The sequence below is a fragment of the Puntigrus tetrazona genome, chromosome 14, assembly GCF_018831695.1.
Source record: "Puntigrus tetrazona isolate hp1 chromosome 14, ASM1883169v1, whole genome shotgun sequence".
NCBI lineage: Eukaryota > Metazoa > Chordata > Actinopteri > Cypriniformes > Cyprinidae > Puntigrus > Puntigrus tetrazona.
Window position 1 is genome coordinate 21,457,160 of NC_056712.1, and position 19,154 is coordinate 21,476,313.

At 41.5% G+C, this 19,154-nt stretch overlaps 1 protein-coding gene across 1 annotated transcript; it reads right to left on the reverse strand.

Annotated features, from left to right (window-relative positions):
* Positions 1 to 1,440: 1,440 nt before the first annotated feature.
* Positions 1,441 to 18,270, reverse strand: vimr2 (vimentin-related 2). The gene is made up of 10 exons (XM_043256727.1): positions 17,862 to 18,270; positions 13,914 to 14,055; positions 13,466 to 13,621; positions 13,178 to 13,297; positions 11,123 to 11,218; positions 10,458 to 10,595; positions 8,672 to 8,803; positions 4,501 to 4,611; positions 4,304 to 4,428; positions 1,441 to 2,869 (listed from the first exon to the last, which is right to left on the reverse strand). The coding sequence occupies exons 1-10, from the start codon at positions 17,960 to 17,962 to the stop codon at positions 2,827 to 2,829; spliced, it is 1,164 nt and encodes a 387-aa protein (XP_043112662.1). The 5' UTR covers positions 17,963 to 18,270; the 3' UTR covers positions 1,441 to 2,826.
* Between the last annotated feature and the right edge of the window lie 884 nt (positions 18,271 to 19,154).

Genomic DNA, 19,154 nt, shown 5'->3' on the forward strand with positions numbered 1-19,154 from the left:
TGCAGTATATTAGTATTTAAAGTCTAATTAAATATGTATGTATTAATTAGACTTAAAGTGTTATATAATTACTGGCAGTAAGTTTTTTTTTCCACTTTTGATGCACTATGTCACAAAAAAAGCCTCAAAACAATTTGAAACAATTTTGTAAAAACCATAATTTAATAACTTTTTTTGTTATTTGACATGGGTGCGATTGACACCATTATTTTCACTCTAAACCTTATTATTAGTCAGTGTATTAATGCTTGCACACAGGCTGGATGTGTGGGTAGCAATAACGCTGTCCAACCTGACTCAGGTGTCTAAACTTTCATAAGCATTAGTATTAGTGAAGATTAAGAGTTGGCGTTTAAACTTTGTTATTCATAGATGTCTCTCCATCGATCTCTGCCTCTATTTTCACTTCTCATCAAGGCCATCAGGATTAAAAGGCCAGGGGTGTCACTGACCGCTGACCCAAACCTCAGCTTTGATGACTGACCCCTAATGCCAAGTTGTCAAGGTCTGAAAGCTAAAAGGAAGACCGGCCTCTGACCTCTCAATGTCACCGCTGGTCTACAAGGGGTTAATAGCCCCTCAAACACCCCATCAGGGTCCACTGAGGGGGTAAAAACGAGGGTTGAAACTCCCATACCAATACATCACGTCCAACCCTGCCGTCATCAGCAAAATCATTCAGTTCTTGTTTTAATGAGCAGTTGTTTTTGTTCTAATCAGTTGTTTTCAGTCTGGATACGTTTGTCAAATAGAGAAAATTGAAATTACGAAATTGTAAATGACTCACAAACCCTCCCTACGAAATTAACATAATGCAGCACAAATTGATTTAAAAATGCATTACCCGTGTTTAAGAAACGTTTTAACTGATCAAATTTAATTTGAGGTACATCAGCGTGCAGTAAACAAATTAGCGAGTAATGAGAACACAATATTCATCACATTAGAGACAGAAAGAAGCTGGGAAAAAAGATGCAAAACAGAAAGACAGACAATGAGCATTGAGTAAAAAATGCCCTGGCAAATATTCCCGCATGACCTTTTGCTCTCCCCTGCTGATGTCAGATCCTCCCCTCCCCTCTTCCATTGTCAAACCTCAGGAAAGGCCAGAAGCAAACCAAAATCCCCACAGGCCAGCGGACCAGGCCCAGGGTCCCATACTTCATCACAAGCACCCAGAAGGCTTTGGGGTGGGTGAGTGTGTTTAAAGAGGGGGAGGTTCAGGGTGATCTGGTGCCCTTGGGCAACAAGAATGACTAAGTACCTCAGCAGTGAAAATAAGGGCCCCAAAGACAGAGCGACTTCCTCTACTGCTGCCCATGTTTCATATCCAGTGAATTAAAGGAGTCAGTTTGGCTGCACAGGTCAGTTCAGTCGCACCACAGGCCTTACGGATGGGCTGCAGTTCAACAGGAATTCTCGGTCCTGGATAATCTTATCTAATCCATTATTAGCTGCATTTTTCATCTTAAATGCACAGATAACAAGCCTCTGATAGGGTTAATAGCGCAGGGCGCTTACAAGTGAGGGTCAGTATGAAGATTGAAAGGCTCGCTGGGTAAAACTCAACAGTGCTCCATTTTAAGACTTCAAAGGTGGTGAAACGATATGGCACTTGACTGACAGAAGGACGATTGTGGTCTCTTTCAAGTCCATGTCAGCACAAAACACTCCCATAAAAGTGAAATGTACTGAACTTAAGAGTTCAGACAGAGGAGGAAAAAGACTTGATTGATTTCAGAGGCAAATATTTATTTAAAGGCTGTAAGTTGTTGCATTGAAGAGAGTCAATATTTTCCATTTTAAAATGTCCACCAAGTAATTAGAAAAAATATATGATAAAGTTGTTTGGGGATTGTCTAGCCAAGCATTTGTCGGGGAGTTTGAATCTAATTTTTTTTGCATCATTTTAGGTAGTAGAGCTACATTTGCCTTTCGGTCCATGAATACATGACACAATACGTAACTGAATATCTAAAGGATTAAATAGACTGGTATTGTGTATATAAAGTGGATTAAATGAAGCAACACTTAATTCTTTGTGATTTGAATGAACTAAAGCATTGTAATAAGACAATTGTTTTTTCTTTTATTATTCCGACTTTAAAGTTGTAAAAGCTCTAAAACTCTTTTTGGACAGTACAGGAAATGTTAAGGCTAAACAGAACACAAGCAAATGTGTGTGTACATTTAAAAAGTTTAGAGTTAGTAAGATTTATTTATTTTACTTTGATAAAAGTCTATTACACTCACCAAGTCTGCATTAATATGATCTGCATTTTTCATTTATTTAATATTTATTTAGTCTGCATTTATTTATATATAAGTAACTGTGAAATAGTATAATTTAAATTTAGTTTCTTTCAGTATATTTGAATGTCATTTATTCCTTTGATGGTAAAACTGAATTTTCTGCATCATTACCATTATCACTATTTTCAGTGTCACATGATCCTTGACAAATCTTTTATCAATAGGGTATATATGTGTCTAAGTGACAGGAACTATGAAACTTCAAGTAGAAGATTCCAGTGCCGAAAATCCCCCATCACTCTCAACACACTCCTACTGCTGCAAAGCTCCAGAGTTTCTTCAAGACCCAGGGTTACCTGCCACTGACCCGTTATCAATGAGCTTGCAAAAACTCCCTGAAGTTCATCTGTCAGTGAAGGTTTACATCTGCTCAGAAGGTTAAGTGTGTCTGACAGCTGTTTTCTTTACTTTCTTGATTTGTGAGACTTGCTGTTAAGGGTTGAATTGAATGTGGTTTTAGTGTTTCTTTGTGTCTGCTTCAGGCCAGAGGAGAGCATCACCTCTTCCTGCATCTTACGGGCAGCTCAGTCTCTCCTCCTCTTCTTCAACCAAACCCCTGCAAAAGAGAAAAAAGGTCAATCTGCTTTTATTTGACCCAGCGGTTAGCCTGAGGCATCACACTTTACAGCGCAGAAACAGCAATGTTATATCTAAACTAGTCAAGAGTTGGGGCAACTTTTACAACCACAATCTCATTGTCACAGGGTTAAATGTAGCACTAAACTAAGGATTATCATAAGCTAACGTTGGCTATGCAGATGCTTGAATAAATGGTGTAGAGTTTATTTTAAACTAATAATGCATCAGAGATACACGTCGACCACCAGCATCTGGCAAAAAACTACATTTGGGATTTTTCACAAGCCAAAAAGCAATGGAGATGGCAGCATGGTGCCATTAGGGGTTTGTGGAGCAGACAACTCTCTAAAATCTGCAAGAACATATAAGCCAAGCCTTCATCTCTTATTTATCAAGGATGAGAAAGCAGCAGTAATATGAAACTAGTACATTGAGAAAAAAAATTGTATATCTTATTGCAAGGGCCAGAAGGTATCAGCAGCCTGGACTGTCGACTAATACTAGACTTTTTCTGTCCATTTTAATGAGCTATTGTTTGTAAACTGGTTGCTTCCTAAACCTCAAGGGGCAGGAAGCTCTATTTTAGGGCATTTCAAAGGATTAGGGTTACGTGGTGGATGTGTAATGCCACATACATCAGTGGAGATAGGGAGTATTCCCAATCCGGTGATGGCATGAAAAAAAAACATGTGAAGGAAACCAGGAAATTACTTCATGTTTCTGCAACTGTAAGGGGATGCGCTTCCCGTGACCTATCTTGGCCTCAGGAATGAGGGCTCTATTCTTAGGTATGTCTTCATCAAGCATTGCGTCACTCATTTACTGCAGTATGATGATACAATTGGGTTACTTTCTTTTAGATATTTTATAGTTTTTATTTATATATTTATTTGGTCTTTGCTCAAATATGATCATTTTCATATTTACCATTTTCATTTTAATTAGTGCTGTTAAATGGTTAATTGAAATGAATCACATCCAAAATATGTTTTCGTTTACATAATGTGTAATTAGAATTCACATAATGATGTACTCTTTAAACTTTTCTTTCCATCAACAAATGCAATTTTTTTTTTACCATGGTTCCCGCAACAATATTTAGCAGCACATTGTTTTCAACAATAACAACAATAAAAAAAAAACTTGATGACCAAATCATCAAGCAAGTTAGAATGAATGCAGAAGGATAACAAGACAACGAATGAATAAGATTTTGAAATGTATTAAGATAGTTATTGATCAAATGAAAAGCGGCTTTGCTGAGATGGAGACTTTATACCAAAATATTTCAGTATTTCAATGACCCAAACTTTTTCAGCTTTTTATGTATTGTGAATAATGTTAATGTATGAGCAATAATAATAGCAATGCTTGCTTTCACACAGCACCAGTAATGACTTTCATGTGTTACCTGTAAGCAGCAATCTCTATGTCTAGATTCATCTTCTGATTCAGCAGTTCTTCATAGTCCCCGCTCTGATCCTTCATCTGGAACTGAAGATCAGCCTCCTCCTCCTCCAGCTGACAAATGTAATTCTGAACACAGACAGCACCGTGGTGAGATACAGAGGACTGCTGCAGCAAAATATCAACAGTGAGCATTTGTACCTCCAGCTTCTCTATTTCCTCCAGGTATTTGGCTTTCCTGGCTTCTATTTCAGCCTCCAACTCATCTCCACGCTTCTCCAGCTCTGCCAGCTCTTTATGCAGCTCTGCAATCTACAATCACACATATACAGCACCAGTAAAGATGCGGACACTCCTGACCGAATGTACATAAATATATAGACACACACACACGCATGTATATAAATACCTTTTTATATAATTTCTCGTTTTGCATTTGTTCACACTGTCAGGAAGGTTTAGGGTTGGATTTGGTATAAGGCATATTTCCAACACGACGGAGCATTAACTTTTAGCTACTGCCCCTGGATATTTCAATTCTGAACCGCCACAATACATACCTATAGAGTGTGCAGAGCTATAATCTAGACAAAGGATGGATCATTTAATGCTAAAATAGAAAGTTTTGTTTAATTTTTTTATCATCACTATATAATTTACATAACTATTTGTTTAATTTCAATTTCATAGTTTTGATGACTTAATGTGGTTATGGTAAATAAGTCGATAAAAAATGCATGCAGATCCACAAATGCATAACAACACACAGCTCGGCTTAACATAACATTATGTTGTAATTAATGGCCTTTTTTGGTCTTAAACTAGCAATTGTGAGGACATGTCTGAAAACAGTTGTCGTTTCATGTTGCATATTCAGCCATCAACAAACACAACGCAGAGAACTGTCAGCCACACCTCTGTGCACGAGCTGCCCTGCTGTGAGTAATTACTGTAATCAGGTAAGTTAAACAGTCAGCTGTCAGAGATGGATGGAGATTGCGCGCTCTGTTTCTCTTTCAGGTAGATCATGGGAGGCTCCAGCCCTGTTATTAACAAGCTGATGATACGCCAGCCGACAAAAATGGTTGTTACTGTGGTATTGGTCTCTAGTAAGGCGGTCCGCCCATCGATCCCCCCACTAGAGGAAAGTCTCTGCTGTAATGTACAGATAAACGAGACCTGATTTCACCACCAACAGTTTGTTTAGGCAAACCGTCTCAGAGAGCAAGAAGATCACTAGTATCCATCCTCAAAAGCAGGAGAGATAGGATGACAAGTATATTAGGGATGTGTCCGAAACCAAAGACATCTGTCGCTGGCCAGTCAAAAAAAAAAATGAAAATAAATCATAGGGAGCATTTTAAGAAAGCTGGGTCAGTGGCACAACTCTCATTTTAGTCTTGATATATTAATTTACATCCAACTACATAAAAAGGCAATTTTAAACACATGATTTGAATTCTGCTCTTTTATGATGTGGATTTTTTTTATTAAATCAGATATTATTATGGCCTCATTAAAAATGTGAAAGGTCAATACATTAATACAAATAATACAATACAAATTAATCTGACACCAAGGTTAGCCCAGATTGTAAAATGTCATGCGGTCAAACTCTCCAAAAACCTATTATTATTTCTGAATTAACAATTCACAATATTTGTAATAGCTTCAAAAAAAGAACATGAAATAAAGCGTTTTTACTTAAAAGAAAAAAAGATTTTTTTGTAAAAGAATGATTAAGATGTGTACACTCACTTCATGTTGTATTGAAAATCATTTTTTTATTTAGTACTTTAAAAAAATTTATCACATCCAAAATAAAAGTTTGTTTACATGCTACATGTATGTGTTTATTTATTATATATACACACATATATTTTGAAAATATTTACATGTATATGCATTTATACATTTAGATTATTTTCTTATATTATATATAAAAATATTTAATATATAAAAAGCATCTTTCTTAAATATATACATGCATGTGTATTTATACATGCTTAATAAATGTACACAGTGCACACTCATATTATGAATGTGATCAACCGTATGACAGCACTACTTTTAATCTTTTTTTAATATTTCTTTTATCAATAAAAGTAGTTTTTTTTTTTACTCTGTATGTAACAAATAACTACATTTCTAAGAAATTAGAATGCGTTTTAAATTAGTATTTCAAACTATTAGAACTTTTAGAATTTTTCCTAATCCTGGACTTATTTCTCACCTGACCCTTCAAAAATGCCTTCTAAGACAACATGCATGAAAACTCAAGTGAGTTTCATAAATAATAAATATTTTTCTTGACTACAATACATATTTCCCAGCAGGAATGGGATTATCGGCTACAGTCATTCTTTCTGCCAACCACTGAAATGCACAGAAGGATTTGGTTATTATATAGAAGACATCTATGCTGCTTTCAAAAAGTGACCGGTTGAAGGGATTTTAGTAGACAGGATGTTACATAAACACTGGATTCAGACATGCCTCCAAGGTAGGAAGGCATCCTGCAAAGGTTTCTGACACAAGCTAAGAAACACAACAGATAGGAGAGAAATAAAGAGAGAAAACACAGAGAGAATGCAAGACTGTCCATCACCGATCAGGGAACAGGATCCTGTGTTATGAGAGTGAGCGGTGTGCTTGAAGACGGTCGGTTTATTTTAAGAGAGGGGTTACGACCACAACCACAATAATTAGAACCAAACCGCCCTGTTTGTTATCTCAAATGTAAAGGTGTCAGTTGTGGCTGACCAATGATTTTCTGAAGCAGCGAGCGCCTCCTAATCATTTCAAACATAAATCCTCGATTTCCCTTTTGTCACTTTTTCTTCCCTGCCTCTTTTTTTTTGTGTTTAAGCTAAAGTTTCTCTTCCTGTCGGTGAGGGAGGCTGACAGGTGAGATTTTATTACTACGGCTCAGTGCGATTTGCTGTCTCCTGAGGCACTGCAGGAATGTGTGAAGTTTATGAAGTTTATGATTGGGGGAGAGAGTGCGTTGGCAGACTGTGAAATGTATTGTTCATAATGGAAGACGGTGAGCGAGATAAACACTGTTAGAGACGATACACTCCTCACAAGCTCCTGGTCCTATCTCTCAGAATAAACACTCCGGGCAGCAGGAGTTCTCTTACTTTATTCCTCAGCTGTCAGTCTGATTGTGAAACACCATCCCCCCACAAAAACTCCTCAGCTTTTGCCCGCTCTCCTAAACACTGATTTTCAGCATTAGGGCTGCCACAGGAACTCGCTTCTGATGTTGAGCTGTTAAGGGTGCTGGGTGTTCAGGTCAATCATTCGAGTTAAGCTGTGGCCATGTACACACTGCACAGGTTTAAGAGCCACAGCCACATTTTAATGTGGGGCCAAATCCCTTAAATTATTGTTCTGTGACCACAGAGATTACAAAAGCATAAAACAGCTAGACAAATAAGTACCTCTATCCCTCAAAGGCTCGTTTTTATTTGCACGTAAGAGACTTTATGGCAGTCTGTTACCTAAAATTAAAAATTTAAGAGGCAAATTACTTTTTCAAATTACAGAATAGTTAACATGGTCGTAGCATTTGCAACTCAGTACTGAATGATCCTGCCTGTTTCTCTAGAAAAAGTGCAACATTCATTCTAAAAATATAAATCTAACATTATTTCTTCAAAAACAGTGACATTTCCGCCTAGTTATCTGATGAAAATAGTGAGAAGTTGGCTGAAACGCCATAGTATTAAAAATAAATGTGTGTTTAGATGTTGCACTTTTTCTATAGGTCAAATATTATACTACCAAACAAAGTTTCCTGGACAGCATTCGATATCATTATTACACAAAATAGTTAAAGAAACTTTTAACATATTTAATTTATTTAAAGTTTTTTCTCATTACAACAAACAATTCTCAGTTCGCTTAGAATCATGAATAATAATAATAACAGTATTTTGTGAGCACAGTAACAGTACTAGGCTGCATTTCCCAAAAGCATCGTAATATAAGTACATCATAGACTCTTTATAATCAATTGATCTGCGATCAACTTAGGCTTACGATGCTTTTGGGAAACACAGCCCTGATCGATTTGAAGTGTTGATTCAATCTGCTATCTCACATGCAAGAACAAAACCATTCTGTACAGGTTCATAGTCATTTGTTCGTAAATCAGATGATGTTCAATATTTTATGGAGGAAAAAAAGTGGTGTGAGACAATATCGGTCTAAACTAAACAAATCTAAGTTTTCTACGTGATTAAAATTTTAGCTATTGACCAAAGGTTTTGTTTTGTCTAAGTTGTGACTGTTTTAGTGGCAGTCTGGAGCCCTGGAGTGTCTTTTGATGGTTCAGAGCTGCGTTGTTTGAGATAAACTCACTCACCAAGTTCTTGAGGACATTAATGTCAGTCTCTCTGGAGACGTCCTTCACTTTCCCTCCAGTCAACTTAGCCAGCTGCTCCTCCTCCTTTCCTGCGGCATCAATGGCGGCAGCGCTCGAGGCTCTGAACTCAAACTGAAAAGCAGTAAAGGTTCACAGCTTTAAGTTTCTTCCATCTCTGAAAAAGAGTTACCACCCATTACATTCTACAGACTGCAGGCAGCGAAGATGAGTCGCTGATTATTCCCAGAAGAAAGAAGAGCACATGAAGACCCATCAGGTAAGCAGGTGCAACCAGTCAAAAATCAGTCTCCAATTACTGTTCCCCGCAAATCCCAATCAATATCAATTGTGAGCGAGACAATTGGACCTTGTGCAGCGCTAATGAAACAAAGCACTGCTTTTTGGTTCTGAGACCACCTGAGAGAGAGAGAGAGAGAGAGAGAGAGAGCTGTGAATAGAAAAGCAGACCAAATGAAAATAGAGAAGAGTGGTAAAAAATGTGTTTGTGTATGCGTGAGCTGGTTTTTGTGCATGTACAACTTTTGGCACAGGAGCAGGAGTTGTTCTTGGCCTGCTTATCTTACACCCACACACAAACACACACTAGAAGTCTCTAATAGCCTATAGAGGCTCTCCAGTGTCTTCTTGAAGAAGTGCTCTCTTCTCCTCTCCAGACTCATTCCACATAGAAGCCTGGGAAGGGCTCCAAAACTCTGATTACCGCCACGACCCTGGTCGAGAGCAGCCACTCTTGGGGCAAATGGGGTTAAAGGGCACTGGAGCTGTAGGATGACCTTTAGAGAGCCTCACTCCTCAGACGACACATAGGGGACAATAGTGCTCTGTGCTGGATGTGAACAGGGCTTTCAGACTAACAAAACTGTCCCCTGAAGTAAAGTGTGAAAGAGGAAGGAAAAAAAAGCATACCCGCCACAACGGAGATTTGTTAAAAGGTTAGCTCACCCAAAAGGATGATTCTGTTATCATTTACAAAGCATACAGGGCTTTTTAATCCTTCTAGGTCTTTTTGCAGTACTTGATAGCATCTGTCCCAATTCACTTTCATAGTATGGAAAACAGCAGCATGAGTATTATGATACAATTCTCCTTTACTGTGCCACAGGAAAAAAAACACTTTTTTGGTGAACTAATCCTTTAAAAGGAATGCTAATAAAAACTCAACTGACAGAATGTGAAAATGTAGATTACCACAGAAAATAAGTATTAAATAACTGACTAAAACAATATTCCAATTGCAAAAACGATAAAGACAATATAAATATTATTTTAAACAACTTTACAGCTCAAATCATTGTTTTTTAAACTAAAGACTTCATTTAAATGCCTTTCATTTAAACGAGCCTTTAGGCCTATAAGCTCAATAGAATGCTGCCTAACTATGTACTTCATGTATCTTTGAAAGAAGTAAAGGCATCATTTATTTGACACACAAGTATTATTACATATTAATATTGTTAAGTGTTTCCCATTTTAATACATTTAAAAATGTAATTTTTCATGGCGTAACTCTGTCAGTGTCAAAAGATCTTTCAAAAATCTTTCTAATAATGCTGATTATTGCCAAAATGTTCAAAAGAACAGCATTCATTTATTAACGTTCTCGTGGTCACTTTTAATCAATAGTGCATACTTTGCATACTGATAAATTCATTAAAAAAACATACTGACCCAAACTTTTGAACAGCACGATATATGCTAGAAAAGCTGTCGATTTAGCTTGTACTCACAGTGTCAATAGTCACTGACAGAGCCTATATGTAATTACCTTGAGGCTCTGAACTAGTGTGCCATAGTACTCCTTGATGTCCATGATGGCTGGAGTGATATCAAAGGAGGGGAACTGCAGGGATACAGTAGGAGAACCTTCATCTGGAGTCCTGGGCTCAAACAATTTCTCCAGCCTCTGTGGACAAAACAACATTCGGTTTCTCCTCAGGTAACAATATCTGCCTGTGCGAGAAAGGGCAGTCGTTCATTAATCTGAGCCTGATGAAGTGTTCATGAAAAGGAGATTGAGTCCAAGTCTCAGCTTGTTCTCTTCAACATGAATAATGAGAGAGCTGCAGATGTATCAAGATAATAATAGCAGTTAATAAAACAAGAATAACTTCTGTTTTCATTTCATACGCCTGCAACTGTGAGTTATGCCACACGTCCCAGAGGGAGGTCAACAGATATTTCTTGGTTTCCAGTACTTGAGTACCCGCAGACTCCCCAAATACTATATTCTTTCATTTAATGTTTTGAAGGACCGTGTTTCCTGTCAGTCTCTATTCCGCAAAACCTGTTCCCCTTACAATCAGAGGAGACACTTTAAATGGCGAAACCCCCACGAGACCATTCCCAGAATTCAGAGGTCTTAGGTAAGATTGCCTTTTCTGATGACAACTAAAAAGTAACAAAAAGAAGTGTTATTCTGCATGGCCTTACCATTTCATGCTGCCTCTCCATGACGGCCAGCTGCTCCTCATAGATGGCCACTTGCTCTCGAAGGGCCAGGCAGTCAGTGGTAACTGCATCCACCTCCTGAGCAGAGCAACGGAAATAAAGGTCAATTCAAATACCAAGCACTTATCCTCTACATCTTCCATCGTGAGCCTCATCAATGCCACTAGGTTTTGCCACAGCAAAGACTGCAATGCAGGGAAGAAGACATCCACATACGCTGAGCCCGACATCCAACATTCAGACAAAGCTGCGCTTTATTCAGCTCATCTGGGCATCTTAAGTGCCTGATTAATTGGCGATGAATTCAATTACTCAGAATGAAAGCATTTGCATGTGAATGCTGCAGTGTGACGGTGGGTCTGGGCGGCAGAGGAAGCGCATTGCACACGCGCGCTTCCCTGGAGCCCAGAATTGGCACGGTGGCCGCTGTTCCCGTTATCTCAGCGTGAACACAAGCCCAGTACTGGAGAGAGTCTAGACAGCGTTTCGATGCTGATTTGCTTCCTCTCTTCCACATTGCCGAAGGGCTGAACGACACTAAGGTGAACGCATTCCAGCTAGATGCTTAAAATTATGCTTTCCCATGCCATTTTCAATTAATCATTAACATCGATTTTTAAAATGCCAGTTAAAAACCAGATTCAAACTACTGAAGATACAAAAATTCATGCTTATGTCTCTAAAGTATATTATTATTTACACAGCTGCAACCCCACTTCTGTATTATCCTAGCGACTACCACTTTGGTTCTCTTCCTGTTTTATTCTTTCCCTCCAACCCTCCTTTCTCCTCTCAGCCCAGCCAGAGAGCTAAGCCCTGCTCTGTTGCATCTAGGAGATATGAGAGGCTGAATGAGTGAATTATTAGGCATGGTGAAAGCTTTCCCACATCTGCTCTTTTACTGGAGATGTGCTCTGACATCTGTGGGGTGACGGAGTGGTTTCTACAGAAAGCAGCTCGGGTTTCAGAGTGGCCGCTGGCCGGGAGTCAGCAGGGCCTGTAATAAGGACTCTCCAGAGCGGATCTGCTGGGAGCAGCAGCTGTGCTGTGCCACTCCAGAGACTTTCACACACCTACACTGGAGTCAGAACACCCCACCCCACCCACAACACAGGCTAACACTGCCATCTAGTGGTGGGGAACGAGTAGAACAAAAGTGTATTTGAAAGCCTGTGCTGGTGTATTAACGCATTGATTTGGATCTGGTGGAAAGGTGCGTCATAGTGATTAAGGTTACTGCAAGAAATGCATTTTTCTGTATTAACTTAGATTAAAAAAAAAAAAAAAAAAAAAAAAAAAAGTTAAATGTTGCCCTTTTCAAAATTAGAAAGTGGCATCCAGATAATATTTGGAAGTCACACTCTGTGACAATTTGAGACATTAAAATATCAAATCAGGCATGTAACATTCATTTTAAACTTGAGAAATTATTTTTATAAACTACAAAACCTGATAAACTTTCATAATTAAATGTATGTGGGTATTTTGATTGGATTGGTGTTGTTTTTGTTCACTTTATTCACCAAAACCATTATAAACCATATTTGCAACTTAACTAAAAAAAAAAACAAAAAAAAAAACAAAAAAAAAACATAAATACAAATGAAAATTAATTCATATGCAAATAATGATAGTAGTAGTAGGTGTAGGAGTAGTAATTATATATATAATAATATTATTGTCATTATATTATCAGTGATTAAAAATAAAACAGCACTGGAAATGTTGTGTTTGTCAAACATATAGTTAATGTTTCCAAAGAGTAAAATATGCCAGAAATGCCATGTATTTATTCTAGTGATTTATTCTGTGTGAAATGGGAAACTACCTCCACTAAATATGGCCTTTGAAAAGTGAAAGTAAAAATGGTAGCTCTGAGAAAATACCATGTATCATTTCTTCAAAGAGTTGGTTTGATATTATAATGCATTGAAAGCAGTCAAAGTTCCCTTTAAATGTGGCGAAAGTGTCCAAATACATTTGGTCCCTGCATATACTGCACATATCAAATAACATCTGCAGTATTCATGGCATTACCACAGAAACATCTTCTTGCTCTTGCTGGATGAGTCTCTTGTGCTCAGCCACCTGATCGTATTTCATCTGCAGACGCCGCAGTTCACCCTTCAGCTCCTCCGTGTTACATAAAATCTCCTCCTTAGGGAAACGACAAGCCAGCAGCAATGAAAGAACCAATAAAATAGATCATGTGTTAAAGAAACTAGGACATTTGAGAAGAAAACACATATACGACCTAACAATTTAATTTCATCAAACGAGGTATAAATATCTAGCACCACCCAGGCTGGAGTTTCCGTGAGGTACCTTTTCTTTCCGTAGTCTCTCAATCACAGCCTCCAGACTGTAGTCCACAGGAGTGCTGATGCTGACAGCGGTGTTGGAGATCTCTGACCCCAGCCTCTCCTCCAGCTCAATAATCTCAGCCTCCAGAGATTCATTCTCCTCTTCTAGACCCCGAACCTGCAATAGTCACAAAAGTAGAGGACATGTAATGTATAAAAGCAATTCATTATGCTCAAACTGTTGTATCATATTATAATCAAGCAGCAGAGGACACTGAGACTGCAGCATCTTCATGACCTTAATATGATTTTCCTCACACCCTCAGGCAAATGACTGACCCCATTAAATATCATGGAAATATGATAATTGGGCCACACACAGGGAACCCATTAGATTAGCATGAGCACAGCTGGTTGTTACCCAGCAGAACCTTGGGTGTGTATGATTTGAAAATGTTCATATGGCTCACCACGTCGATGAGGCCGGCCAGGCGATCGTTGAGGGCAGCGATGACGGAGCGTTCATAGACAAATCGTGACACACCCTGCTTGTTTAGATCACGAGCTGCAGCGAAATCCAGCTTGGGACATTCTCGCACTGAAACTCCTCTCCTGTCAAACACACCGAATGCTTTCCGATGTCTGCAATGGCTTGTTTATTTTCTATGCAAGCATAAGCAAACAATACTGAAGGAAAAGAGGAAACACCGAAGCATAAAAGAGATTAACTAATAACATGTTTATGTAGTTTATTTAGAATTCAAAGTAAGAAGAAAGAGTGAAGTCACTGTTTACATGATTCGGTTTAGGATTTTGGATGGATGTGCATTCCCGGTTGGCAGTATTTAAAAAAAAAGTTAACAAAAAAAAATGTAGAAGCCATTTGTGTCCCCCAGTGTTATAATCTAATTATTCTGGTACAATTAGTAGATAAATAGCCAAACAAACATTTTGGTGTAATATATTTCCATGTAGTTTACAATACATACTGCCTACCATTTAAATGTGACTACTAGTTTTTGAAGAATCATGGGACAGAGAAGGCTGATGAAAATTCAGCTTTGACATCACAGAAATAAATGATCATTTTCAACATTAAAGCAGAAAACAGTAACTTTACACTGTAATATTTCACAATATTTATTTTTAATAAACAGCACTGGTGAATGTAAGAGACTTCTTTTTTAAAAAAAAAACATTAACCCGTAACTTTTACACAAGTAGCATAGCTATATTAGTAGCAATATCAAAATATACATTGTATAGGTCAAAATTATGTATTTTTCTTTCAAGCCAAAAATCATTAGGATATTAAGTAAATATTGTGACGAGTCGGCTGCCCCTCCTCTTTATTGTCACCATCACCCCGTCCTTTGTTCGCCGCCCTTCACCAGGCTCCCGACGGGAGTGGGTGTGTTCGAGAGGAGGGGCGTGGTATTGGCCAGGTCTGGCGGCGTGTGACGAGGCACACCTGAAGGGGATTTAGCCTTGTCACCGCCGCCGTTAAATGCCCTGCGCGCCTCTCCTCGGGAGACCGGTCTCTTCCCCCGTGCATGCACGCTGGTGTCCTCGTGGGTCCAGGAAGGGTGCGTGAAGGAGCTCGTCCCGCCGCTAGACAAGCGCGTCGTGGGACCCCGTACAGTCCAGGCGACGACTGCACCCGGATACGGCTGACGGGCCAGGATGCCGAGCCGTTAAATCCCCTAAATCTCTGACGACCGGAGGAAAGAAGCGACGGAGATGCCGCGGAAGAAGCCGCCGCCCCTCGCGCCCCCGAACAGGAGAGGGGAGCGCGTGCGACCGCCGGACTCCGCCCCTTACCTGGACCCTGCCCCCCTGGAACACTACCTGACCTTCCACAATCCCAGAAGCACAACGAGGCACCAGTTTCCCCTTTTATTTGGACACTTTTCCCTTGGACACTTTATTTTGTACTATTTTTGTTAATAAAAAGCCTCTCCGAGGCCTGACGCCACGCCCACTGTGTCTGTCGTTGGCTCCTCCCGTCACAGTGGTGGAGAATGCAGGCAAGGCGGAGCTTAGACGGCACAGTTGGGCGACATCTGATGACGTCATCCCCTCTCGCTGGTACCCATGCCGGACGGAGGAACAACGGAGACTTCGCTCCCAGCCACCAGGAAGGGTAAGTGGCGCTTTGCGTTTACTGTCATTTACCCGGTGGCTGGTTGAGCATGTCGACTAATTCCCGGTTTCTCTGTCCCGGTGCGAGAGGAGTTGCCCGAGAGGAATCCCTGCCCGCCCACTCCGACCGCTGGAGCCTGGTTGAGGAAGGTAGCACTCCTGCGTGGCGGCGACCGCCTGACGGGGTTGGCGCAGGGAGGGAATGTGGCGAGTCGGCTGCCCCTCCTCTTTATTGTCACCATCACCCGTCCTTTATTCGCCGCCCTTCACCAGGCTCCCGACGGGAGTGGGTGTGTTCGAGAGGAGGGGCGTGGTATCGGCCAGGTCTGGCGGCGTGTGAGAGCACACCTGAAGGGGATTTAGCCTTGTCACCGCCGCCGTTAAATGCCCTGCGCGCCTCTCCTCGGGAGACCGGTCTCTTCCCCGTGCATGCACGCTGGTGTCCTCGTGGGTCCAGGAAGGGTGCGTGAAGGAGCTCGTCCCGCCGCTAGACAAGCGCGTCGTGGGACCCGTACAGTCCAGGCGACGACTGCACCGGATACGGCTGACGGGCCAGGATGCCGAGCCGTTAAATCCCTAAATCTCTGACGACCGGAGGAAAGAAGCGACGGAGATGCCGCGGAAGAAGCCGCCGCCCCTCGCGCCCGAACAGGAGAGGGGGGCGCGTCGACCGCCGGACTCCGCCCTTACCTGGACCCTGCCCCTGGAACACTACCTGACCTTCCACAATCCCAGAAGCTGCTGAGGCACCAGTTTCCCCTTTTATTTGGACACTTTTCCCCTTGGACACTTTATTTTGTATTATTATTATTTTGTCAATAAAAGCCTCTCCGAGGCCTGACGCCACGCCCACTGTGTCTGTCGTTGGCTCCTCCCGTCACAGTGGTGGAGAATGCGGGCAAGGCGGAGCTTAGACGGCACAGTGGGGCGACATCTGATGACGTCATCCCCTCTCGCTGGTACCCATGCCGGGACGGAGGAACAACGGAGACTCGCTCCCAGCCACCAGGAAGGGTAAGTGACGCTTGCTTATTGTCATTTACCCGGTGGCTGGTTGAGCATTCCGACTAATTCCCGGTTTCTCTGTCCCGGTGCGAGAGGGGAGTTGCCCGGAGAGGAATCCCTGCCCCGCCCACTCCGACTGCTGGAGCCTGGTTGAGGAAGGTAGCACTCCTGCGTGGGCGGCGACCGCCTGACGGGGTTGACGCTTGGGGAGGGGAATGTGACGAGTCGGCTGCCCCTCCTCTTTATTGTCACCATCACCCCGTCCTTTGTTCGCCGCCCTTCACCAGGCTCCCGACGGGAGTGGGTGTGTTCGAGAGGAGGGGCGTGGTATTGGCCAGGTCTGGCGGCGTGTGACGAGGCACACCTGAAGGGGATTTAGCCTTGTCACCGCCGCCGTTAAATGCCCTGCGCGCCTCTCCTCGGGAGACCGGTCTCTTCCCCCGTGCATGCACGCTGGTGTCCTCGTGGGTCCAGGAAGGGTGCGTGAAGGAGCTCGTCCCGCCGCTAGACAAGCGCGTCGTGGGACCCCGTACAGTCCAGGCGACGACTGCACCCGGATACGGCTGACGGGCCAGGATGCCGAGCCGTTAAATCCCCTAAATCTCTGACGACCGGAGAAAGAAGCGACGGAGATGCGCGGAAGAAGCCGCCGCCCCTCGCGCCCCGAACAGGAGAGGAGCGCGTCGACCGCCGGACTCCGCCCCTTACCTGGACCCTGCCCCCCTGGAACACTACCTGACCTTCCACAATCCCAGAAGCACAACGAGGGCACCAGTTTCCCCTTTTATTTGGACACTTTTCCCCTTGGACACTTTATTTTGTACTATTTTTGTTAATAAAAAAAGCCTCTCCGAGGCCTGACGCCACGCCCACTGTGTCTGTCGTTGGCTCCTCCCGTCACAATATCTTAATGGAACATTATATTTTCGTAATTTTCCTACTGAAAATATATCAAAACTTAATTTTTGATTAGTAATATGCATTGCTAATTTAAAATAGCTGTATCGCAGCAAAATATTGCCATATACCAATGGAAAGCTTATTCATTCAGCCTTCAGATGACGTATAAATCTCCATTTCAAAAAATGTATCCTTATGTCCTGGGTCACATGTAACAAATAACAACAGCAGCAACTTCTACTCTTGGTTTCAGGTGTGAACCATAAATTGAAACCTTTTTAAAGAAGATAAAATCCTGTTTGCCAAATTGCCAAAATATCAGTTCTACGCTGATTACAATGCGTTCATAATCTAGTTTTGTAAGCACTGACCTGGCAGTGAAGCGGGCCTGGACTCCACAGCGTCCTGCAGCCTGGCTCCACCGCTCCTCCTCAAACAACTTACGGTAGGAAGACACTCTCAGCAGGGCCATGACAGCAGCAGGACAGCATGAAAAGATGAGAACCCCACAAACTGGGGGTCTTTATAGACACAAGGGTTGAAAATGTCACAAGCACTTGTGGGATCTCTCACTGAACACAAGGTGGACTAACTAAAGGGACAGCGTCAGAAGACAAACCTTTCACATGGAGCAGAGACAATTTCACGATTGGAGGCCACTCCTTCAGAAAGCATTTATACTGGGACAATGACCGCTCCGCTTTGAAGAGCTTGCACTAGCATTACTTCACAGCAATAAGAATAATACATTACTATTGACTATTGACTTAGTAAGCACCAGCAAGAAAAAATTCCAAAAGCTGAAAAATATCATCATAATGTCTTTATTTCATTGAATAAATTAGATGCCCGGCCCCTCCCAAAAAATAAAACAAGTATGTGCATGTACCCATCTGCAAAGTACCAGAAACATCGTTACAAAAACTGAATGGATAGAAAGACAGGTCACAACAATAAACAAACAGGCAGGGTGGTGATCACAGCACACCAGAAATCTGTGTAATGGCCTTCTGCATTTCTGTCTCCTGCAATGAGGTCGTCCCAAAACCATCATCTATTGGCAATGAAAAGAATGATTCAGGCGATAAGTGTTTGAATAAGTCAGTCGAGCTCCATGGCGGCCCTTTCCAAAGCAGAAATTAGAAAGAAATAAGCCCAACAGAAAGCTCAGACACAGGGGGCTTGTAAACATGGCAGAGGATGTGAGGAGATTTAGACATCTGAGATCATCGGATGACTTCAAACCACAGCCAATATCATTCACAGAACAGCACTACTCAGAGTTTAACTCTCAGGAAAAAAAGTGCAGAAATGGTAACAGCTTGTCATTGGGTCAGTATCTCAAGGACATCTTTGTAACTCATTTATCCCTAAATTGCACAATATTACTTAAAAGGTACATATTAGGTAAGGCACAAAGTTGCCCTTTGTGTGTACTGTCACAAGCTATATATGCCTAAAACTACAATTTATGCACTTTTTTCTGACAGTAAGGGAAGGCAGAACAACGAGTTGGTCAGAAACTGCTTACAACTCTTTTTCCAAGATGCAACTCACACAAAGCGTTTCCTGTGAGCTTTTGAGGAAACGCTGCTAAATGGACAGAGGCAACAATGTCACACACATTGTGGAGAAACAGCTTTGGTGGTTTATGCTACAATAAT